Consider the following 24463-nt stretch of genomic DNA (forward strand, 5'->3'; position numbering starts at 1 on the left):
ACCCTGGCTGGGTGATAAATGAGTCCTGGCCTGGCTGTCTGGCATTTCTATTCCAGCCAGGTGCAGAAAGGTTGAACACAGACCCTTACATACTGACCCAAACCAAAAGGCTTAACAAGATGCAGCCCTTTTGCTCAAGGCCACATTAGTCAGCAGCTGAAGGAGTCCCCAAGCCCTGTAAGCAGAGTGTGTGGTAGTCTGGTGTAAAAACCCAGCTGTTTCAAAGTTCCACAGAGTTTTGCTAAACACAAAGAGCAAACTAAAATTATTTCTTTGGGCCTTGCTTGAGCGTTCTTCTGGTTTTTAGTTCTAATCTTTCTTCTGTGAGCAAATGTGCTTTTAATTTTCAATTCAGTAACAGTGAAGGAGACAAAGGAGTTTTAGTTAGAACCTAATGGCACTCATGTTTTGATTTGCTATACCAACATACCTGTTTAATTCTGCCTTCCTGCCCCAAATACTGCTTTAAAGACTTACTAGAAGCTATACAGAATATGAAGGTTTATTTCAAAAGAATACATTTGCAAGAATACACATAAATGCACTCAATGTAACAGTACCTTCTGCAAAAATAGGTTACATAATACCCAGTAATGAAAGAACAAATCTTATTTCTCTACAAATTAGAAAGCAGAGATAATAGCCTGGACAACCTTCAAAATGGAGGTTATTGTGGATGTTGTGAGAAGTAGCTAACTTTAAAGCATGACACCACAGAGCTAATGTTGGTAAATCAAACTACTAGCACACAGCTGCAAACTATTCTTTTATACAGGATTAACAAATATTTTGGTTCCAATTTCTTTTTACACAGCTCTAGTGCCTCAGGGAAAATGCTTATCAAAGATACACAAAAACTATCCAAAATTACAACGTAACTATTAAAATGCCTCCAAAATTGAGAGGAAAATAATCATGTTAAATTAAAAAAATTTAACCAGGATTTCCAGATAAGATTTCCTGTTCTTAATGAGAGAAAGTTTACAAGAGATTTCAATAAGTTATCTTGAAACCAAGCAGCTGTAGATCTTAGAATCTTCGTGGAGGTCCACCTTTAAATGGCTTAAATCCTGAGCCACTTCCCCTCTGCATGGAATTGCCTGTGATCTGTACAACTCTATTAATGGGTGAAGAGTTACTGGAAACAAAAGTTTTAAAAAAAGTGTTATGATACATATCTAAACTCCTGGTGCACAGGTAATAATGTTCTTACATCTTTTATCAGTCAACTGTTAAACTGTAAGTCTCAAAAGAGACTTTAAAACATGCAGGAAGAGACTTTGCAAGAAGTCCCTGTGCTGCTGGACCACGCTGCCAGCAGCAATACCCCTGGGGAGCCCTGTGCTGGCAGGGCAGGTGGGGCTGAGTGTGTGCAGCAACCACAGGGAATCACCCTGCTGCTACTGACACTGCTGCACTTCCTAAGGACACCAAAGCTTGCCGGGGCTCAGTAGGGAATGGAGAGGAAGGAGTGGTTTCTGTACCTTGTATGTGGAGCCATCATGCCCCCTCCTCCACGGCCATCTCCCATTCTCCTTGTGTCATGATAGCCACTTCCTTGAGAACTAGGTCCATGCCATTCTTTCCTTGGTCCAGTTTCACGACTGTGGCGTTCTACAACGTGTCTGTCCTCGTTATAGTGCTGGTGAGAAAGCGACAGTCGGTCATTCTCAGAAAGAAAGGGCTATTCTATCTACAGCAAACAAACTTTTCAAGAAAATTAAGCTTAAGCTGATAAAATAAACCTAACTCCAGCACCTTTTAAGATTTCAGTCCATAGGCTGCTCACACATGTTTACAATATTCCTGTTAATTCTAGGTAACAGAAACTTGTTGCAACGGCAAGTGTGTGGGTATGGAGGGAGTGAAGTTCCATGAACTCATACTTTACTCCCAATTCTGCCCTGATCTCATGATCACTGGCATAAAACTCAGTAAGAAGAACATTAATACTTTTTAAATGCTTCAGGATTTACTAGCAGGAGTAAGTTAGTCTGTAGTCTTTTAAAGAAAAGTCTTGCAAAAGGATTTTCTCTCAGTATCACATTACAAATTACAATTACAAACTGCACTGAAAGTAGCAGGCAGTGTATGGTTAAGACCCTGAAAAGGTGATGACAAATTCTCAAAAGCTTAATTGACTACTCTCTCAGGTATTTTTCTGATCTATCATAAAGATGCCAGACAAGGAGAATAGGGTAATTTTTCTGCAGTTTCTTGGGTTATTAAAAAAAGAACCTTAAACATAAAGAAAACTGACTTGAAAACAGCCAGAATGCTTGTGAATCATTTTGATGATGCTGTATGGTCATTTTTCCAGCATGAGTCTGCATTTTCCAGCCTCTCCTTCATGCTCACAAACACAAGAAGGTGACTCACTTGTCCTCCACCTCTCTCTCCCATCACGCCCCGTTCTCCTTCCCTGCCTCCATAGCTGGAGGCGCTGCTGCGGCTCCCGGGAGGTGCTCCCCTCATGTGGCCGGACACTTCCCTTCCCGACCGATCTGGCCTCTCGCCTCTGTAAAAATTGCTTTCATCAAAATTTTGGTTTCAGTATAGTTGAATTGGTACCAAGTCATAGCACATGTAGACAGCAGAGATTCCTGTGGTTCCTAGCAACCTGCATCTGACTTCTTAGAAACATTCTTCTAGATCTGTGTGGCTCTTTAAATAATTACAGCTCACATGTTACTCGTTTACATCTGCATTCTACACAAAAGCCTCCTTAACTCTGTGTTAAATCCCATCTAGGTACTGGATGCAATTTAGTATTTGCTAACCTACAGATTTCTTCTCATGCTTTTGAAAAGTGATGTTGCCATTCTTTAGGAGGGGAGGGTCTATTCTCTCTTAACGCACTAATTCTTGAGGGATTGCTACTATGGATAAATTCTACAAGAATCAGTACTTTCACTGGTTAGTCAGCAAATTTACCTGCCATCCCGTTTGTCTGTGCTTATGCTTCCCTCACTCTTCCAATTTGTTTGCCTAGGTGGGTTGGAACCAGTTTCTCTGGGATGTCGGCCGTGTGGAATTTCTGGTCTGTCATGAATTATCACTGTTCTCCTTTCATCTCTGTCTCCTCGCACTTCCCGTCTGTCTGTGTCCCGGAGTTCACTTCTTGGCTGTGGTGGTTCATTTCTTCTGGACTCACTGAAACTCTTGGGATATCTCTCAAACCCCGGCTCTTCTCTTCTTGCTGTTGGGCGGGTCTTTTTTGCCTCCCCTTGATTTACAAAACGATCTCGCCTAAGTTGTTAAAGTAGGAAAGAGTCATTTGCTTGTTTTCCATTTTCACCTTTCTCTGCACGTGTAAGCACAAGCATGAGGATATAAAATATCATCTTTGTATTACTTGTTTGTTACTATATACGTGGAATAGAAATCAAAGATACTTCCCAAATTGTATTTATTTCTACAATTGTAATTTTGAGCTTGAGTTCTAACAGCCAGTTAAACATTTTTTTATGCACTTATTTGTTCCTATTTTGGCCAGTGTAATTTAAGCAATTATGGGGCTGCCATTTTGCCCAGTATGGGCAAAACAGAGGGAATGCTAAGATTTCTCAAGTCAGAATTGTATTTACAATTCTAGTTCACTGAAACCTAAAAGTAGAAGTCCAGAAGCTACAATTATGTGATCTTAGCTTTATAAGTGGTTACTGGAGATGTTTAATGGAACCATGAAGTTGCATCTGGAACCAGCATTTACTGCAGAGTTAATGGATTCTGAGGAATGCTCTTAACTCTCCTTCAATCAGTTGCTTTTAGCCTTGCTTCTTAAGGAGGCAAGTTACCAAGTTGGACACAGGAAATCCATGAGAACTTATGACTAGATGTGAAAGAGGAAGGAATAATTGCAAAAATCCTTTTGAAATGTCTCACAAAAAAGGCCACCAGGTAGCTAATTTAAAGCCCTCAGAGAAAAGCAATTAGATTCCATGATAAAAGTGGCCAGTCCTGAAGAAATGTCAGGACAGTACTCCAATTCTATTACATCAGAACTGTATAAAGCCTTTAGCACCACGTTCAGTTTTGAACAGTTAAGAGTGAAATCCACAGAGATACTGGCAGACAAATACCTGCTCCATTATCTAAACTTACCTATCAAAAGAAGATGATGGAACAGAAGAACCTTCTGGATATCGGCCTCGTTCTCTGTGATCAAAGTCATTGAACCTGTTCTGCTGGCGGCTGTAATCTGAGCCATGGCCAAAACGTGCATCTGTATCAAGAGCCATCTTCTTACTCTCACTCCAGTAAGGATCATCTCTCCTTTAGCCAAAACAAAGGAACCCTCATCAGTCATATGAAGCCAAATCAAGGCCTAATACACAGAAAACTGTTGAGAGTCAGTTGTCTATTTCAGAAGATGTTCATTTGACCTTTGGAAAGCCACTGACAAAGGTAGACTCCTTAAGAGTAGTGGACAAAACCATTTAAGAAAACACACAAAACTAACCATCCATTTAGCAGAAATATGAATTCTTAAAGTAGAAGCTAGAAGCTTCAACCATTAAGGCAGAACAGCTTTTCTCAGCAAACGCTCTGAATTGTGTTTTTTTCACACAATATGAATTAATTCATGGCATGCTTCTCTAATTTCAAAGCTCCCTCCTACAGATAAGGAGTGTTTCATGCTTGTAATAAACTAATGTTAAACCAAACAAATACCAGAAATCCAGTTCTTCTGTGAAGACCTGCTTCAGGTACAAATGCATTTTCAAGTCTGATACAAGGCTTGTAGCTGTTTCTTTTTATTATGCACTGCAAAAAAAAAAAAAAAAAAAACCAGTTTGAGAATTACCTGTGATCTACATCCCGTGGACGTTTCAAAGAATTCCTCTTTTCCTGTTCATACCGGAGCTGCTGCTGTTGCCGCCGAAGTTCCTCCCTCTCCCGTGCAATTCGCTCCGCTTCTTTTCGACGTTCCTGCCATGAAAGAAACCACAAGCAGAACAGGTCTTTACTAGAGATACCCAAAGAACAGTTAGCAAGGATACAGACCTATCCCTTGACATTTTTCTGCTAAAGGTTATCTGATAAAATTCATCCTTGGGTAGCATCCAAGATTAAAGAGCACAGGGAATTACTTCTCTAAAAAAGCAGACAACAGATCTGGAGATGCTATTGGCTGTTACATAGAAATGTGTCCGGGTAATTTCTTGTATTACTACTGTATTTATTGCCCAGAAACACTTCTTGAAGTTTGCAGTGGTATTCTATAGGAAAAATCTAGTACAATTATGAAGAGTGGTATAGGCAAAATGATCCATTGTGCTTCATGTTTAGAGACTGATTTGTATAGCTGCTACAGTAGCAAGCATTTTACACCAAATTACTCCCAAGCAAACAAGATAAAGATTCCTGTTGTTGTACATTGTGGATTATGTAACGCGTGCTGGTTTTCTATGAAAGAAAAAGGGCTGGGTGGAAGGGTGAAGAGCAAAATTCCCCATAAGTGCAAACTCTGCCATCCCCCAAAAAGCTCCTCCACAGTCCAGAGCCCAACTGCCCACCTGTTCAATCCGAACACGCTCTCTCTCCAAACGCTCCCGTTCCATCCTCTCCCTCTCCAGCTTTTGCCTCTCAATTTCAAGTCGTTCCCTTTCCCTCTGCAGGCACTCTTCTCGCTCGTGCATTATTCGTATCCGTTCTCGCTCGCGGCGCTCTCGCTCAGCAATTTCTCTTCGCCTGAAGAAAAAAAAAAAGAGGTAGCAGAAATTCATCTAAAAAATGTTGTCATCCAAAGCTAACATCACCTTAGGCACAGACATTAAAAAACTATTTCAGAGTAAGCTTTTCACAGAAGTCCTTGTGCCAGAAGTCTACTCCTTTTAGCCCCAAGTAGCCGAAATGGTTTTAGCTTATCTACAGAACCATCAGCAGACAACTGATAGGAAAAGTTATTTCAAGAATCATTTCTTGATGTATTTTATTCTTAATGTGGATTTCTCATTTGTCATGTGGCACACAGTAACAACAGTATTCAGTAGCCAAGAATATGACTGGATCTAAAAAATAAATGCTATTTTAGCTCTTGTCCTCTTCAAGCTAAGAAAAAATTTACTTGTGGTTTTCTGTCCAAAAAGTAAGACAGCCGATCATAACCACTCTGAGTTGCACAGGTTAGTAGACTCATGAACAGCTTCATTTTCTTTCATCTTTCTACCTCCCATAGTACAGCCTAGAGGAGGTGCAAAAGGCATTTTCTCCTTTAAGGTTTATGTTTGCTGGGAATTCCTTTGTTTAGGATTTATTTCCCTTTGTTTAGGGAAACCCAGCTGACAACATAGCTCATTTTAACTGCTCTTTGCAAGCTTTTGGCCATACGAAAACAGCAGAACAGAACAGTCTAGCCATTTGGTCCTTCTATTTAAAGGGTCAAGATTGTATTATGCTTGAGTTGTCATTTAGATACACAATGTTATGGTTAAAAACAAACAAACCAGCCCTAAACACTACTTTGGGCCCTGTCTCCTAGTCTACCTCTCACCTTTTCAAAAAGAAAACTGGCATGCAGTAACACTTATGAGATACACCCCCCACTGAAACAAACTCTAAGCTGTGTGTGTACATGTATAGCTATTAAAAGGTAACACAAGAATTTTGGAGTTTGTTAATTCACATAAAGATACTGTTAGGTAAAGTACCAGACTTTAACATCTGGTTAGGAGGCTTGACAGAATGCATTCTGATTAGATTTCTAAATATAGTAGCTGATCAATTAATGTATAAAATAGCCTTTAGCAAGAAGTTGAATTACTACCTTCGCAGTTCAACAGCTCGTCGTATTCTTTCCAACCGAACCATGTGTTCTCGCAATCTCTGTTCCTTCATCTTTTCAAAAGGCAAGATATCCTTTCTACCCCTGTATTCCCTGAATTTCACTTTATCTTGAATAATACGTTCTTTGTTCCTCAATATCTGTGGCTATAGATAGAGATTACAATGGTTATTTCAGAAGTCTCATTCATTTAGGGAGATTTCTGGATGTTACGTTCAAGTATCATTAATGACTTAGCAATCCCAAAGCATACAAAGCTTCTATCTAAGCTTAACAGTTTGTGATAGTTTATTGACTCTTCAGTGCAAATATCAACTGCAAGGTAGGATCAAATAAGGTAAGGATTGCATCAAATCTATAGATACTTACTTTATCAAACCTTCCCCTTCTAACTGTCCTAGTGTGGCCTTGGTCTCCTTTTGTTTGGTCTAAAACTACAACTTGACCTGGGCTTTTACCACCTAGTGAAGGGGGGAAACAAAAAAAAAAAAAAAAAATAAAAGGAGGTTTAAAAACACACACACACACAACTATCTCTATTTGCCTATTATAAATTTTCCTTAGTGAATTCTAAATCTCTGAAGTGAACTGGTACTGGTAGGAGAAGCATACCAGCACATGCCTGTAACTGAGTATTAGTATAAAGTATGGAAGTAGTAAATGTGTTACTGGAGTCTAAAAAAGAACAGGTGTTTAATTGTCTGGTTTCCAGTAAGAGCAAGAACATGCCCCCAAGACAAGTCAGACACACAGATTCAACAGGAGGAAATATGGCTATATGGCATACTTATTCTTTTCTTTTCTTCAGTTTTTTTAGTGGATTCTTGATTAGGGCCACTTGTTCCATTATCACTCTTCTCATCTTTACCTTCTGTTTTCTTGGCTTCTTTACTTTCTTTTTTTTCAGATTTCTCTGATTTCTTTTCTTCTTTTTTGGTTGATGGAGTTCTTATTAGGAAAAAGAACACATAAATCCAATGAGGAAAATTCAACTTAGAGGATTTTCACAATTTCAGAAGATGTGAAATTTCTTACTTGCTGGCTTTGTCACTTGATGCAGTCTTCTTATCTCCTATGCTCCTACCCGAACTAGATTTCTCATCACTTTCCTTCTTCAATTCTTTTTTGGAGGGATCACCCTTCACCTATTTTTTTTTCAAAAGCAAATAGGTTAATACAGATTCTTGTAAAAGATGGTCTATTTTGGGAAAAGTCTTCATGTTATGAAACCTACTTTCTCCACAGAGATTTGCTGTCCGTGCAGCTCTGTTCTGTGCAGGTGTGCAATACATCTGGCCACTTCTGTGCTAGAGGACATTGTTACTATGCCGTAGCATTTTGCCCCTGGGCTTCGTGCATTTGTGACCACCTTTGCACCAAGTACCTATGCAAACAGGAAGAATTTAGGTTCTGAGAGAAACATTTCTACTAAGGAAGCTATGGTATTCCAGTAAGATTTTTACCCTAGTATGTAAGAAAACTAAACAAATTCACCCCAACAGCAACATAACTCCTGCCCCATTAGAAAGACTGACTGACACTCCCAAGCTATCAAAAGCTTTGAGAACTTTATCCCAACTTGCACATCAAGGCATATTAATGCTTGCATCCTGCTTTGACCAGTCACCTCCTCATGCCCATTATCTAAATGCTTCTCTTCAGTTATTGTCAAAATTCATTCACAGAAACACCACCAACCTGAATTTGATGGTTCATCTCTGACAGATGAACCCCCACAAAAAGTCAGCAGCTGCCAATTAATGGCAGGAACATATAAGCAATATTATGTAGTAACTTACAAAGGGAGCCAATTCTTCAAAGTCATCTAGCAAGTGTGTCAGTTAAGCCATTTTAGCATTCAGCTCTGACATCTGCTTCTTGAGAAGGTGTTAAGCTTTGTGTTCCCCCACCTCGCTAGAATTTCTATAGCCACTGAAGCCAGTCTTTTTGCCATAGTCATGCTTTAAAGGCAACAATTTTATCTTTCTAGCAGACTGTCATGGTACAGTCATTAAGTATTTCCCAATCAATTTTAAAACTGGGAAGCCATGTAAATATAACTACCAACCAGTTTTACAGAGAAAACAGCCAAAGTTTCAACAAAATATACTCTCAGATGTCCACACTTGTGAATGCATTAAATAAAATCGCCTAATAAATTAATTAGAAAAATTAGATATGCAATAATAAATACACATACTTGATATTCACAGTGCTCAGGTTCTAACTAGTTCCCAAGATACAATAATGCCATTACCTGCACAGGCTTACACAAACACTACAAATTCACATGGTTATCAGCAACTCCTTTGGGAAAATGACAACAACCCTGGGTTTAGAAGACTGCTTAGCTTTTAAGATTTCCGCATTGTTCTATGGAATTTGTATGTTTAAATTAACCAAAACTGGGAAAACAGACTTAAATTAAGCAGCCTGTAAAAAAAAAAAATCATTAAGTCATTGAAAGAGTCCCTAAAGGATCATACATTAAACGTCACATCTTTTTACCTATTCTTCCTATTCATAAGCCTTCAGAACACATTTTAAAAACAGTCTCCCAAAGCAGGATGTTCTATAAAGACTGTTTATATTGCGATTTTATCATTTAGTACTTTATCTCGCACTCATGGTCAAACGCAGTTGCTACAAAGGAACACAGCCATCATTACTTTAAAAGCCAGTCCTGACCAGAATATTCAAGTATTTGTGAAATTTCTTTTATACTTATCTTACCTCCACAGGAAGAAAAACTTCCTATAAAATGAACATATGGTTCTTCCTGTAAGCATACACTCTTACTGCTGCAAGTATGGGGTTTTAGACTGCACTGGCCAGACATTTCCTCTAAAACCTTTATTTAAATCAAGTATTACTCAATTTGTGTAACTGAATAGAGGAGGGGGAATAGACACACACCACACACATGGTATCACACCCCATGAAATACCTTTCCATATTTGCCAAAGAGATTTTTCAAGTCAGCAGCTTTTGTGTTGGAAGACAGTCCGCTAACCCACAGGTTTCTAGTTGAACTTCCACTGCTACCGCTAACACTGCTCGCGCTTCCTGAAACAAGTTTTACAAAACAGCCAAAAAATTAAGGAGACGAAGGTACCATGAATATTTAACTGAAGTGTTGCTGAAAAGAGAAACGTAGCATGTTACCTCTAAGTAATTGTTTATCTGGTTACCTTTCTTGAAAAGACTTCTATAGAAAAAAAATATATATGCCACAAGATTTCATTCATTTAACCATGTATTGAGACCAACAGCTTGGCTAACTTGTACCCAAAGGACAAAGACAGAAAAATAATACAAATCTTTAATAAAGGCATGCTTTACCCCTCATTTGGGTATGTACATTTAGCTTCAATATCTGGCTTTTATCATTAGCTTCCATCCAAGAAATTTTTTTTGTACAGCATTTGTTCTCTATCATGATGTCTGTACACTGCTCAAGTTACCAGAGACAGCAGCAAGGCAAATACAGAAGACTTAGACAATCCCAGCCTCCAGAACCATGTGGTCAATTTCCACAACTTCTTGAAGTATCGGCTTCATCCAGAGCAGATTTTTAAAAATACTACTGGATGTAGAACTGGATACAACCTAGCAAAATTATTTCCCACATACTAAGGAAAATACTAAATAAAAGCTGGAAAAACATTATGTGCCTTAAATACTCCCCCCACCCCATGTATTAGGTATTTTTGCAACAACACAGCAACAACAACTCAAGAGGCTCATGTAATCTCACTCCCAGTATCTTTTAGTCTTCAGTTAGGTAGTTCAGCTTGTTGTTGTTTGCTGCTAAATGTATGAACTGCTTTGGAATACGTTAAAATGCAGCCAGTCCTACAGGCAAGACCAGAACTGGATCTCTGGCTTGACAGATGGAAAATCTGGTGATGTGCAGTTTTAAAAGGTAATTTAACCATCTTGAGAAAAAAAAGGATAGTTTTGTTTCTTCAATGCATCAAGATTAACCAACAGAAAAAGGTAACAAATTTCAGTTATGGTCATACTAGGGTTATCTTGATATTAGATTAGATATATAAGGAAGAAATTCCTCCCTGTGGGCCCTGGCACAGGTTGCCCAAAGAAGCTGTGGCTGCCCCATCCCTGGAAGTGTCCAAGGCCAGGTTGGATGTGGCTCAGAGCGACCTGGAATAGCGGAAGGTGTCCCTGCCCACAGCAGGACATTGGAACGAGATGATCTTTAAAGTCCATTCCAACCCATAACACTCTATGGTTCTGTGATACACTTAGAAAAATCAGTAAATATCATTAAACAGCCACTGGCCTGGCTTTGGCTGTGTATATTAGAGAAAGCCTTACAACAGTTACTATTACAGTTATCACATATACTACATAAATGAAGATACATGCTTACAATGAAACTGAAAGCAGATTTGCTGTAACTGTCATGAAAAGACACATCTACAGAAGACCCAATTATGTCTGCCACAAAAATTTCCTCTCAAACTGAGTTATCAGGTAAAGTTTCATTCATCCATTAGTGTTATGCCAGAGATTTTGTGACAAAGGTTTTTGGCAGAAAGGGAGTAGGTAAAATAAAGAGACACATGAGCTCACACAAATACATTTGTTCAACCATGAAGCATCAGTATAACCGGTGACATTAATGTGCTCTTGAGCTCCACTCTTCAAACTTATAATCGCAATACAGGGTTTTATGGAACCAGATGGAAACGCCAAGGCAGAAAAATAGGTTCAAATTTAATACATTGAACAACCACAAGCGCAATTTTGCAAGCTGGCATTGCACTGTAATACTTGGTTGAGAGTTCTGTTTATTTAAAAATGAGCTAGAATTACAAACAAGACAAAAAAATTCCTTGGCATTACATTTAAGTACTTGCAATTATTTTTTGCTTGTTTTGCTGTAAATTACAGCAGGCTTATCTGAGAAAATTATAGCTTCTCATCAAAACAAAGACTTGGGAAATGTTAAATGGAATTTGCTCCCAAAAGCATTTTTGAAACAGGAGAACGTATCTTCATCAAGTCTTTACAGTAAGTATTTTTGATCTTATGACAAACCTGGCATAAGGAGAAACAAAATATATGGACACATACATATAGCAAATGATTACTGTACCTCTAGCATAATTTACTACAGATGGCTGAGTTCAATCATATAAGCCATTTTATCACATCGCAAGCAATTTCTCCATCAGGAAAGCATTTAGGGTTGTATTGTCTTGAACTAATTTGTAATAGTTACCTTTATCATCCTTTGATGTGGTCTTGCTTTCTTTAGATTCCTTAGCAGAGCTAGAGAAGCAAATTAAAAAAATCAGAAGAAAGTTGAAACTACAGAATTTGGTGTTGCATTTTATACTACTAACACTAACAGACAAGTTAACATTTCAAAAAATAAAAATGAAAAAGGGCCAGACTGTATATTTGAACAAATGATTCCCTTATGGATTCTTGCACTGATTTTCCCCAAGATGCCTGAAGATCTAGATTTTCTGACAACTCTATTCAGTGGATATATGGCAATCTTCTCCAGATTTCAGGACGGGGACTTGACTTCACTTTGTGTTCTTAGAACTGATAGCTGTTCATTACCATCATCACAAGGACATTTAAAAAAATCGTCAATTTGAAAAAAATAAATAAATGCTGACAATTCGACAATGCAATCAGTAGGACATAGTGTCTATACGAAGATCTTGAATTTTAAAAAGTAACTTATGGCGGTCAAAAAACCTATAGGCAGGAGCATAGGATACTAATTATAAGATTCTTGCTGCTACCCCCTTAATGTAGAGTGATCTTATTGAATGCTGGTACTCAGTATCGTAAAGAACTGACATAGAAAAACAAACCTCTTTGCTTGACCAGAGGCCCCAGTAGACGAGGGACCTTTCTTCAAAGTATCCTTTTCTTTGTCTCCAGATTCTGCTTTCTTTGAACCTTCTCTGGCTTCCTTCTTGACGGGATCACCCTTCACGCAGTCTTCCTTCTTACCATCTTTATGGTTCTCAGTCATCTCATAGTCCTTGCTTTCCTTCTCCAGGCTCTGTGAAATGGTATCCTGCACATCCTTTGGCTTACTTGCTTCAGAATCTGTAATTTTCACATTTTTACCTGTTTCTAGGAGGTCATCACCATCAAAATCCAGAGTGATGGCATCTTCGGCCTGGATTGTAACCGATATGTTATCATCCTCAGCTTCTTTCACAGAGGTGTTAGCTTCCATCTCTTCATGAGCCGTGTGAGCAGCCTCAGCTAGGCTTTCTTCTGAGGGAAGAGGTTTAGATACTTCTTGTGTACCATCACCAGAACCTGCTTTATCTAAGAGGATTTAACAGGAATAAATATGGCAAAACAAGAAGTTTAAACAATTTCATATGCATAAGCTAGAATAGGACCTAGAAAATACAAAGCCAGTTATTAGCACTGATGGAAGGTTAGAAAAAAACACAAGGTGTATTAACACAAATATAAATCCTTTACCCAGGATCACTTATTCTTCATGGCAAAACACATTTTCTAGAGACAAATACCAAAACATTAGGAAGGAGAATATGGTTCCATCCCGGAGATACCCGTTCTTCATAAGAAGTATCCATTTTCCAGTTTAGGATTTAGCATTCCAGAAGAAAATAGTTGCTTTGGACGTTCACAGTTTGATTTAATCTGTCTTTGAATCTTCCTGGTTCCAGAACTTCTAACATTTCGCAATCCGAAAGAATTACAGTCTTGGAGAATTCCAGCCAGTCTTCCACGTGGGTGTTCTCTGTTCCTTTCCTTTCCAAGCAGTTGCTTGGCAGTCAAGTGACTTGTACAAGGCTGCTGCAGAACATGGATGGGTGAGCCTTAATCCAGAGTTCGTAGACAAAGGTCCTCAGTCTTCATCCACTGGAAAGATTTTCCATCTCAGTCCCACAGAGACATCTCCAACCGTATTCTTGGATTTGCGTAGATGAGACATTTCCGCCATAGGGTCCCTCGTAAACACGGAGTCTGTAGCTTTATCCTGTAGCTTCAGTAATGTGTTTATTCCATCTTGTGTAAATGGATGGTGTTCCATGTCCTTTCGAGTCCACAAAAATGTAGAATCCTTAAGACTTCTGTCCAGGAAGTCTGTTTGCCCAAATGCATTAGATTCCTTCTACAGTTTCACTAATGAGCACAGCTTAAAAAATGGTAGCCACTCCACAGGTTTTCAAACACTTGTTTTACCATCCTGTGTACAACTGGTATTTCTAAGTGACAGTAAGCCAGGCATATGATGGTCCATACATTTGTGGGGTGCTCAACTTCAGTGTGAGTGTGTAGCATTCCACTCAACTAAACATCAGTTACTGCAGTGCAAGTTGGAAGCTTTGGCATCAAGACTTACCGTATATTAAAATCAGAGTCCTTGAATACTATGGGTTTTTATTAAGAATCATAGTATTACAACTGTATCATACATCCACCACAGTAACTGATAAGTACTGTAATCAACTCTTAAGAGTAAAGTAACTCTTAGGAGTGAAATAAACTGACTGCAGTGATTCCAGGTGCTGAGCTCAATGAGGAGACAACTGATACTTAGTGCTGGAGATAAGCCTAGTATTAGTAGAGACTGAATGTTACAAGATAAAGTTGCCTGCTCTACCAGAGTAAGACCTCTGAACTCTATTAAACTTTAGACATACCTTTGTCATTTTCTTCATCTTCACCATCCTGCAAGAAAAGGAAGTCAACACTAAATGTCTCCTATTTTGAAACTTTAAGCAGAACAGTTCGTATTTTTCACAGACTTTCTACTGTATGAAGGCAAATACTGAAATGAAAACTGTTTCCAAAGATTATCCAGGAACCAAACCTTTGCATCTCCCTTGTCAAATCACTAAAAAATTTTATGAAACTTCTTCATGAAACAACTAGGTATTTAACTGCAACGCTTGCAGTTTGCAGTTGGTTGGGACATGCAGATACTGTCTTACCCTTAACTCAATGGGACATTTCTAAACTATTCCACGTCTTGCTAAAGCCTTCAGAACAGATGTCACACTGCTGACTGCTGCTTTCAGAGAAATGCAAGCAGCCCGTCACTAGCTTCAAAAGCTTGAGAGAGAAGTCAGAAACTAGGTCGCCTCCCTCCGGTAAGTACTTAAAAATTAAACTCTGATTTCAATAGGTATTTACTTCTTTCTCATTAATTTTACTGAGAAAGAGATGCTGTTATGACTCATCACTTTTCAGACATCAGTTCCATGTAACTCAGAATGAATTTCTGAACTTAGAGATATCAGACACCACCAAAACACCGAAAAGCAACTCTAAACAGCCATGCCCTGTTCCACACTCCGGACATTCTCTAAGGGCAAACTTCTACATTAAACAGAAGTTCTGAACTCCTGTACAGGCTGTATATACTACTACAGTATCTGACATAGCCCTCTGATATGTTTTTAAGGGAGTGTGAAACAGTCTTTGTGAAGTCTATGCACTGAACACTCCCAAACTGTAGACAGGAATTGTGTCTTTAAATAGGTCAACTCACTTGGTATCACAATTATCTGCAGTATTAAATATTTGAATGAAAGCTTCCCATACTGTTTACCTTTATTGTCTTACATCATCTGACTCTAACATGCACACTGGAACAGAAAAACCAGTCTAAAGTGATCTTTTCCAACTAAACATACATGAAAATCAGCTTAACAGAATGGAATTAGAACTCACATGGACAGCTGGAAAAGTGTAATCTTCTATGTCTGGACGTGCATTTTCCTATAGAAATAGAAAAGGGACTTGATTAGCAAACTGTAAGACACTCAAACATTCAGAAGTCAAGAGATTCAGTTAACTCAGAAAACATGTAAGTGGATACACAATGTGAACATCAACGAGCAGTTCTCCTGATGTAAATAATCTGAACACGGAACTGTAAGTTCACTACTAGTACAAGGGAAAAGGACCACTTAGGAACTAACTCTGTATGGACTCAGGTAGAATTTTATCAATCAGTGCCACATTTGTTTCAGGACTATTCAAATATAAACCAAGGCAAATAGAAAGAAAAGAGTAGAGTAAAAGAAAAAAAAAACCCTATATTTTAGAGATAAGCAAGACAAACTGAAAAACTAGTTCTGACTTCCTAGTAACAAACACTAAGAAAAATGTACATTTTGCTGATAAAAATTCATGTAAAATATAGCCAAGTACCTGACTTTCGGAATCCTTCTCCACATCTGTTGTCTCTGCTGGCTCCAGGTCACGGTATCTTTTCCTTTCTGCAGATGGTAGTTCTTTAGAATTCAAGTTCTCATCATCAACAGATTCTTTGAAGTCCTTCAATTCATCATTTCCATCTTGATCACTTGCATCTTGAGTCTCCAGTTCACCTTCCTTTTGGTGTGAACACAAATACTTGGTATAACTGAAAGTACTAGCTTTATTCTGAAAAAATCACCGCTAGAATCAGTGTTTCACTGCTGGATTTATTATGTGTCTCACGCACATAATAAAACTCATAGTATGTTTTAAAAATCCCTCTGCTTCACACCCTTAGGCATCACACTGTGAATACAGTAAAAACAATGCTCCAAATTTCCACATAAATTACCACAAACAAAATGGAAACTTTTTCATTAACTGAAGTCAAACATTGACCTTAAATACAAAATGGGAAAAGTTTTTACATACTTTTATTACCTTGACAAAGGAATCCTCTTCTACTGAAGCATCACCAGTCAATTCATCAGCTTCCTGCTTTTTACCTGAAATCATGGGATATGCTGTGACTAGACCTGCTATGTAGAGCACACTTCTAGCACTGATTATGTGTTTGGCCTTAGTTTATTACTCTCTACATGTTCCAGCTTAGCTGGATTGTTCACTACAGTATAACCCTCCAAAAACTGAGTAATTTTTAAGGCGATAAAATATCAGCTGAGTGAGGATGAACAATCAGTGCTGTTCAATAAACAAGTGGTTACATCCAAGTTAGAGATTTTAATACCAATCCTTCTATTTTGAGTGACAATGGAATTCAGGAGAATATTGAACTATAAACTAAACATTTCTAGAATTACCTAGTCATTATGACTTTGAAAAGGTCTTGTTTTATAGAATAAGTAACATCACTGAGAAATTAGGTTAGAACGAATGTCTAAAGATCACCTAGTCCACCCAACCTCCTGCTGAAAACTACAGTCAAGTTCCAAAGATGATGGAAGGGCTCAGGGCTTTATTTAGCTGCAGCTTTGAATATCCACAAGCATGGCAATTACAAGCCTCTCCAAGCCACCTTTTTCAGTACTTTTCATCACTAGAAGATGAAGTGAGACAGAAGAATTGAGTAGGTGAAGCCCTTCTGCTTTCTACATATGCTTTACTGTACTAAGGGCTTGTTTCATTGAGGAATTCTGTTCTTCCAGCACAGGCACACTCTTCTCTATTAGAGATGTCTCTGTGGGGATGACGACTGGACACAGTTCCCTTTGGAACCCACTGCATTTCCTTAATCTTCTGAAAAACAAGACCTAAGAACACTAGATAGAAACATCTCTACACAAACACACCCTTTGAAGAACGTCCTCTCTCTTTGATTCAGTCTATCAAAGATTAGCCTATGCAACAGTTTTCAGTAGCACAAGGTACAAAAGCAGTTCTGTTAGGAAGCGGCTTTACTGTATCTTCTGCTGAAACTCTGTGCCAATTCAAATGCAAATGAGATGGCAGTCATAATTAGCACTTAATACTTCATTTTTTGGCATCGAATCTTCCCTCCTCCCCATATCCTCTAATGAATGGCTAAATCAATTCTATAATTATTCCAAAGGAATAGAAAAGAAAACCATAAGCCAAAGTTTGACACAGTATGGACATCTCTGCTAGCTGAACTACTCAATTTTTTCAGCCATTAATTTCCATGGTCTTTCATATACAGTTCTTAAATTGCATTTCAAAGCTGGAAAGTACTCAACTACAGGGCAAGAAGAGACACTTGTTTTGGGTTTGCTTGGATTCCAGTTGGTTTTACGCATTTCCCTGAAAGGCAGCACTCTGACCATACTCCTAGAAAAAGTACATTGTTGTTTTCAGTACAGGCACACACTGATCTCCAGGAAAAGGCACATGGCAGAAGCTATTTCTGTGACTGAAAACATGAGATTCAAACTTCCAGATCTAAAGTCAGCATCACTGATTTTACTTCACTTAAAACAAACAAACAAACCAACACACAAAGTGTCTCATTTTATACTTGTAATGCAATAGGTTTGAGAGATTTTGGTGCAAAAAGCCAGCTGCACAGGCATACTAAGGGAAGCCAGCTCTTCTCAGGAAGAGGACTTACATTGGAAAGAACAGTTTCTGATGTGCATCACAGCTGATGCCTGAAACCAAGACTAACTCATATTTTGTGTTAGCTTTTTAGCATTCTATGATAGAATCTACAGACCCCAGGTATCTTCAACATAAATAAAAAGCAGTGAGAAACAACAAGGATTTCTACAGACAATCAACTGCTTTCTGTTTTACCCCCTCACATTTCAGTTTGTTTGTTAAACCTGAAAGACCAAGTTTTTCCTGCATCCTATATCCAGCTAAGCATACACAGAGACAGGCAAGCACACACAGTAGGTGCTCAACACATTCAGCAACTATCTAGCATAGACCATCATGAAAGCTATTTAATCATTCATTTTGCCTGAGGAAATATGGCAGGTGAACTAGAACCGAGGCCTTATAGGGAACAGAAAAGAAAACCAAACCAATGACAAAGTTACCTCAAGTTAGCCCCACCATTACGCAATAGCAGCTAGAGAACTATATTTTATTGACCAGTCCTCACCAAGAGCAAGTTACAACTAGCTTCATTACTGACTGCTGTATCTTTTCTTTGCTAATATATTGAGTAATGATTTCATTAGCCCTTCTTTACTATGTCTGCTGTATTTGTAGCAAATCCCATTTGCTCTGAGTACCAGAGGTATTCCCAGGCATAACAAGACCTTCACTTTTCAGCTTCAAGCCAGAAAGTGGTATAAGTCTGCTCTCCCTCTCAAGTTCTGTGTTTCAGGTTGCTTTGCTCTGGTTAGAGTATCATTGCTCAAAAGTGGCACTTCAAGGTTCTGATACAGATGGTTTTCAGATGTTGGTACAGTAACGTGCCAAAAAGCCAGCATCCACAAAAATTCAACATTTGTCTGACTGACTCTCATCCACCATGGGCTACTGAAAGGCACACCTAGCTCTTAAATTCACATAACTAAAATCAGATTGCAACAGATACCTTGCAAAAAATAACTGTTTCTCTGTACTTATTCAAGACCAGTGTTGATGTGATTGAAGGGTAAGTTAACAAACAGAGCCAGAACAGCTGGACCTTCTGCAGATAACAGGTGTAGATGGTCTCAAGTAACACAAGTTGTCAACACCTGATACAATTTCTGTACAGGTTTATCCAAGCAGTGTCTGTTGAAAATGTGTGTATGCAGCATTCACCACAGATCTGGGCGCCTAACAACACAAACACTCGTTTACCTTGGAATGATGGCACTCCTTTACATGCCATGCTCAATCCCTTTGCAGGCAACAGCAATTGCTACACACCATAAAATTGCAACAGACTATTACACAGAGAACAAATATTCTCCTTATAAGTACGTAGAAGAATTAGAACATCTTTAAAATGTTGGTTTAACATTATGCAGTCTAGCTTTCATTTCATTTAAGCCCTACAGTAGCATAAGGTTATCCTACCTATTCATGGTCCTCCACGTGAGAAATTCAGGCTACCTGAGTGTTTACAGAATTATAGAAGACTGTATTCCAGACAACTCTTGAACTAGATATTTGCATGTCAGGCAGGAGCAGAGTGACATACTCATCAGAAAATTTTGGAAGAATTAAGAGTTTGTATTTCTTCTGGTATTTCTGCTGAAACTCTCAACAGGGTTCTGTCACACCTAATGCTAAAGATTCATCAAAAACATGGGATAGGACATAAACAGGAGATAAATCTTTACAATGGAATAAACTATAGCATTAAGAGTTAGTGCAATTTGAAATGTCTCATTTGCCCCAATATTAAGAAAAGTAAATAATCCTTCTCTATTTCTGTATTCTGAAATGGTATCATGAGGTACAAGAATATTTAAGTCTTCTACTGTGTCTACAAGATACAGTTCTTAGTCATTGTTTTTAGAAAGAAAGGTCTGTGAAAACCAAGTGTACAACTTAGTTTACTTTGTTTTGTTCTTATATTTAAGTAACTGAATGGTTTTAATAAAGAAGTCAAAATTATCTGGGCAACAGTACAAGCCAGCCACCGTCAGTGGTCAGCTTTTGATCCAAGAAACAGTAATGTCAAACTGGAAATTCAGTTGCCAACTAGATTGTTACTTGAGACATAAACTAACGGGGTAGCTAACTGACCTCAGAAACTTGTAGAGCAGCAAATAAACATCTTTGCTCACATGAATTCTGCAAGGTTAAAAATTATCAGTCTAAAATTTTTCCTTCATCCAAAACTCATCAGGAAAGTAACTTTCAATTACCAATTTTAATATTCAACAACATTTTTGACTGCAGATCCTTCAAAGGAGCATTCAAATCAAACATTTGAAAAGTATTTCATACTAGCAGTAAGGTAACTTCCTCTAGATACCAGACTAGGCAGCAGAACAGTTAGGCTTGAAAAGATAAGTTTTTTCTAAAAACTGTCATCTTTTTACAAAACAAGAAATTCATCCATAGCTACTAAAGGCTACAGTGGAGAGGCACAGCTGAGGCACTTAAAGGAGCACTTGGCATTTTTTCCTTTCAAACTTTAATTGGCAAAACCAACTGATCTTACCTGTATAACTCTGCAGTTCTTTATCCTAATTATTTAATTAAAGTAACGCCTGGAAAAAGTGTTAAATTTTTACTAACTTTGCATGAGGATTGATCAAGGATTCTTGTTGGATTACAGAACCCTTCTGAAAGCATTTTTTAAGTTGCATGAAATGAAGTCCCACTCTTAATCTTGTTAGCATTCTTCTCCCTTTTTGTAAGCATACACACAAAAAAAAAGCAAGGAAAGACAAGTGTATCATTCCCTCCCCTCACACACACCCCATTCCCACTCCAATTTGGCCTGTATCAATATTCCAGGCAAGGTTTTTGGAAGAGACAGTGCTAGGCAATCAGACATCACGCTTTTTCCACAGACCCTAAGAGCTCCAGTAAAACTGGTTACAGAAGACTTTCAGATCCAAACCCTGGACCTAGCCACCTGACACACTTTGTGACTTTTTGCAAGGACAGCCTCCTTTCTTCCCTCCCACTGGCCTTTCTCTCTGGCTGCTATGAGGAGGTTTAATCATCACTTCCACTCCCTGCCCTTTCCTGAAGATGGGTTTTCTTTGTAAATTAATATCTAATACTCCTACCCTCCCTTGTACAGCAATAATAGCAGAGGGAAAATACTATAAAACTGGCAATGTCATTATTTTACTGCTGGACAGCAGTAAAATTAAAGACCCATCAGTATTAGTCTGAAGTTGGGGGGGAGGGGGTAGAAACAAGCATTAGCAAAGGCCTGGATCACTCAGCAAAATCAGTAAGGAGGAAAAACGTCTCCCAGTGAATAGCTAAAAATCAAAAAATATATTTCATACAGTTAGAAATAAACCAATACAATAAAAAAATATTTCCCCTAGACTAAACAGTGAATTTTTCATATTCCACAATAAACTTCCCACAATTTTGGCACAAAATTTGCTCATAAGACTTTTGTAATCTAAAAAGTAATGAGGAAAAACTCCTGAGCTTGCAAAGTGAGCTGATAAGAACTTCACAAATGCTGTGTTTTCCTTTGTGGTTTACCAGGAACGCACATGTCATGTGTATGCATGACGATTTGGTGCACAGGAGAGGTGGCAGGGAAGAGCTACTGAAGCCCTGCCTCAGGAAGCAGCAGTACTGGTTGGCAAACTACCTCTGAACTACCCAAGAAACCAGTTCAAGAACATTATGCATATCATGGTATTAGTTTGGAGACTAGGAGGATAAAAAACAGGAGATAAGTGTTTGTCAAAGCAGAACATAGTGCCATTTAGAGCTCTACATGAAAAATTGTGGAAGAGTTTCCTTATTTAGCTGCCATGTAATTATTTTAATCATCAGTTACCTTTCTAAAGGAGGGAATAAAGTAATGTGACAGAAAAAAAATGAAACCACATTTGAAAGTTTATTTCCTTTCACTTCTCTAATGTGCGAAAAGTACGGAGAAGTTATTCAAACTTTCTAAGCAGACAGATTTTCTTACTAATTTCACCATTCACAGTACCAGACTGACTGAATAATCACTTTCACCACAAATCCTAGCCCATGACAAGTGACAGTGGTATAAGACTGTTCATGTCCAAAACATGCCCCTGTAGCACATGTGTGAGCATTCTTAGTGTGTATGTTCAATGAAGAACACGGTGCATAAAGCAGACAGGTCCTTTCCCAGTACTAATAGATCATGGATGCTCCCAGAAAAACTGAAAACACAATCCCAAACAAAAATCCCCCAGACTCCAAACTCACAAAACAGTATTTAAATTCTCAGGCAAAAGAAAACGGAGGGGAAAAAATCTGAAAAAAAATCACTGCCAAACAGATCAGCACAAAAAGTAAATATTAATGTCTCACAATAGAAAACCTAAAATCTCTTAATTAGACATTCCACGGTGAGGCTTCAGCACCTATTCAGAAAATTCATGTTTTTAAACCCTGTCTTCAGTAGAGAGCATGCTAATACACCCACACAACACAGTCCCCTTCAGAGAGTGACCCCCTAGCACATATTGCTGTGCCCTCATCACCAGCAGGGTCCAGCACCTGCTCACAGCTGAAGAACCTCTGCTGTTACACAGATCCTTCTGGACACGGCAGACACCCCACAGTACCTTCTGCTTCCACCCTGCACCTGCAACACCCCACATTCAGCATCTCTGAACACAGCACACTCCAAACCCCTCACAGCTCATCTACAGCACCTCAGCACACACAGCACAGGTCTCCAGGAGCTGTGAGCAGTACAGCCCCTACCTCATAATGCACATCTCTTAAGCCAGTCATTTTCCATCTATCTGTAGCTCTCCCTACATGTATTGCTCCAGCACTCCCATATATTGTCTATATACAGAGACTGAAAACAGACATGCAAGGCAAAGGATGTCTTATATGACAGAAGTTATGAAAAGTAAAGTCACAACTGCACCCAAACTACAGACCCCAGTCCTACAGTCCTTCTTTAAGGTGATATATGCAAAAAAAACCTGCAAAAGAATAAAAATATATCAACAGATCCTAACCTTTGCCTTTAGTTGGTTTCTTGGTGGGTGTGTCAGCTGAAACATTTATTTCAATATTATCCGGATCACCTCCTTCCTCTTCAATAGCCTAAATGAGAAAAAAAAAAATCCCAATTTTTAATGGCTTTCAGTGGAAAGTTGGGCAGTTTGACTTCAGTAGAAGTCTGTAAGCCAAACAGTTCTTTCAACATCTCAAAAATATTTTATAAAACGCTTTGGGTTAAACCTTTCACTTAAAGCGGGAGAAGAGCAAAGGGACACTAATAATAATGGCTGAGAGTTTCAGCTGTTAAAATGACACTTTGGAAGTACAGCTTATCAAGGATCCGCACATTTCTCTTTGGAAACGTAACACTAGAAGGCCACAACGACGTCCATAATGGCATTAAGGGCAGCTCAAAAACAGGACACGGGAAGCACAGACAGCCCTCAGCAACAACCTGCCCCGGGGCTCGCCCGACGAGCTCCGGCGCCCGGGGCCGCGGGCGGACCTCAAGGCCGCGGGGCGAGCTCCGCCAGCCGGGGCGGGGAGCTCCGCCAGCCGGGACACCGCGCCCAGCCCGGCCCAGAGGGGCCATACAGCGCCGGGGACTCGGTGGGGCGGACCCTCGCCCGGGCACTGGAGGCACGGCGGGGACAGACCCCGCCCCCCACACCGGGACAGCGGCAGGGCCGCCAGCGCCCTGCCTCCGGAGCCGGGCGGCAGCGGCGGCCACCAGGGTGGGCCGGGCCTGCGCCCGCCGCTCACCTGCTTGAGCCGGGCGATGAGTACCGTCTTCACGCCGGTGATGTCCAGGTTGCGCCGCTTCAGCTCCGACTTGAGGTCGATGACGCGCAGGTCGCTGATCCTCTTGCTCTCGGTGGGCGGCGCCGCGGGCACGGCGGGAGCCGCGGGAGCCCCCGCAGCAGCGGCAGCGGGAGTGGAGGCGGCGGCGGCCATTTTAGAGCGGGCGGGCGAGCGCGGCGGCCGCGCGCACAATGAGCGCGATGCCCGGATGGAGCGCGGCCGGCGCGCGGCTGTGCGCAGGCGCGGAGTGGCGCACCTGGCCTGGAGCGCCCGCCCCGCCTGGGGCCCGCCCTGCGCGTCAGGGGACCGGGCCCCGCAGTGTCCCGGCGCCGCTGGCGTGCGCGGGAGATGCCGAGTGCTGGGAAAAGCAGCGGAGCTGGGGAGGGGTCTGGGGCGGCTGTCCTGTGCAGAGCAGCTGAGGAAGCTGGGGGCTCAGCCTGGAGAAGAGGCTCAGGGGTGACCTTATCACTCTCCACAACTCTCTGACAGGAGGGTGTAGCCAGGTGGGGGTCGGTCTCTTCTCCCAGGGAACAGTGCCAGGACGAGAGGACGTGGCCTCAAGCT

The 24463-nt window shown here is 40.0% G+C and overlaps 1 protein-coding gene across 8 annotated transcripts; it reads right to left on the reverse strand.

Annotated features, from left to right (window-relative positions):
• Nucleotides 1–484: 484 nt before the first annotated feature.
• Nucleotides 485–24070, reverse strand: SLTM (SAFB like transcription modulator). 8 transcript variants are annotated; one of them, XM_042039444.1, is made up of 21 exons: nt 23861–24070; nt 23113–23200; nt 16463–16536; nt 15983–16165; nt 15500–15547; nt 14467–14494; nt 12646–13060; nt 12036–12085; nt 9735–9853; nt 8022–8171; nt 7823–7932; nt 7575–7735; nt 7157–7248; nt 6770–6933; nt 5520–5694; nt 4808–4932; nt 4105–4275; nt 2935–3249; nt 2380–2530; nt 1485–1642; nt 485–1138 (listed from the first exon to the last, which is right to left on the reverse strand). In XM_042039444.1, the coding sequence occupies exons 1-21, from the start codon at nt 24050–24052 to the stop codon at nt 1030–1032; spliced, it is 3078 nt and encodes a 1025-aa protein (XP_041895378.1). In that variant the 5' UTR covers nt 24053–24070; the 3' UTR covers nt 485–1029. The 8 variants fall into 8 exon arrangements, with proteins under 8 accessions (XP_041895378.1, XP_041895379.1, XP_041895375.1 ...); XM_042039445.1 differs by having other exon boundaries at nt 7656–7735; nt 12646–13114; XM_042039441.1 differs by having other exon boundaries at nt 12646–13114.
• Nucleotides 24071–24463: the final 393 nt, after the last annotated feature.

The sequence above is a fragment of the Corvus kubaryi genome, unplaced genomic scaffold, assembly GCF_017639235.1.
Source record: "Corvus kubaryi isolate FWS band 111438036 unplaced genomic scaffold, C.kubaryi_AGA036_p1.0 37394, whole genome shotgun sequence".
Taxonomy (NCBI): domain Eukaryota; kingdom Metazoa; phylum Chordata; class Aves; order Passeriformes; family Corvidae; genus Corvus; species Corvus kubaryi.

Excerpts from the sequence above, each read along its gene's own strand:
- SLTM (XM_042039441.1), bottom strand. The coding sequence starts at position 24,052 with ATGGCCGCCGCCGCCTCCACTCCCGCTGCCGCTGCTGCGGGGGCTCCC. Across the intron at positions 13,115-14,466 it reads AGATGAAGAAAATGACAAAG|ATAAAGCAGGTTCTGGTGAT; the intron begins GTATGTCTAAAG and ends AAATCCTCTTAG. Across the intron at positions 5,695-6,769 it reads CGAGCTGTTGAACTGCGAAG|GCGAAGAGAAATTGCTGAGC; the intron begins GTAGTAATTCAA and ends TTTTTTCTTCAG.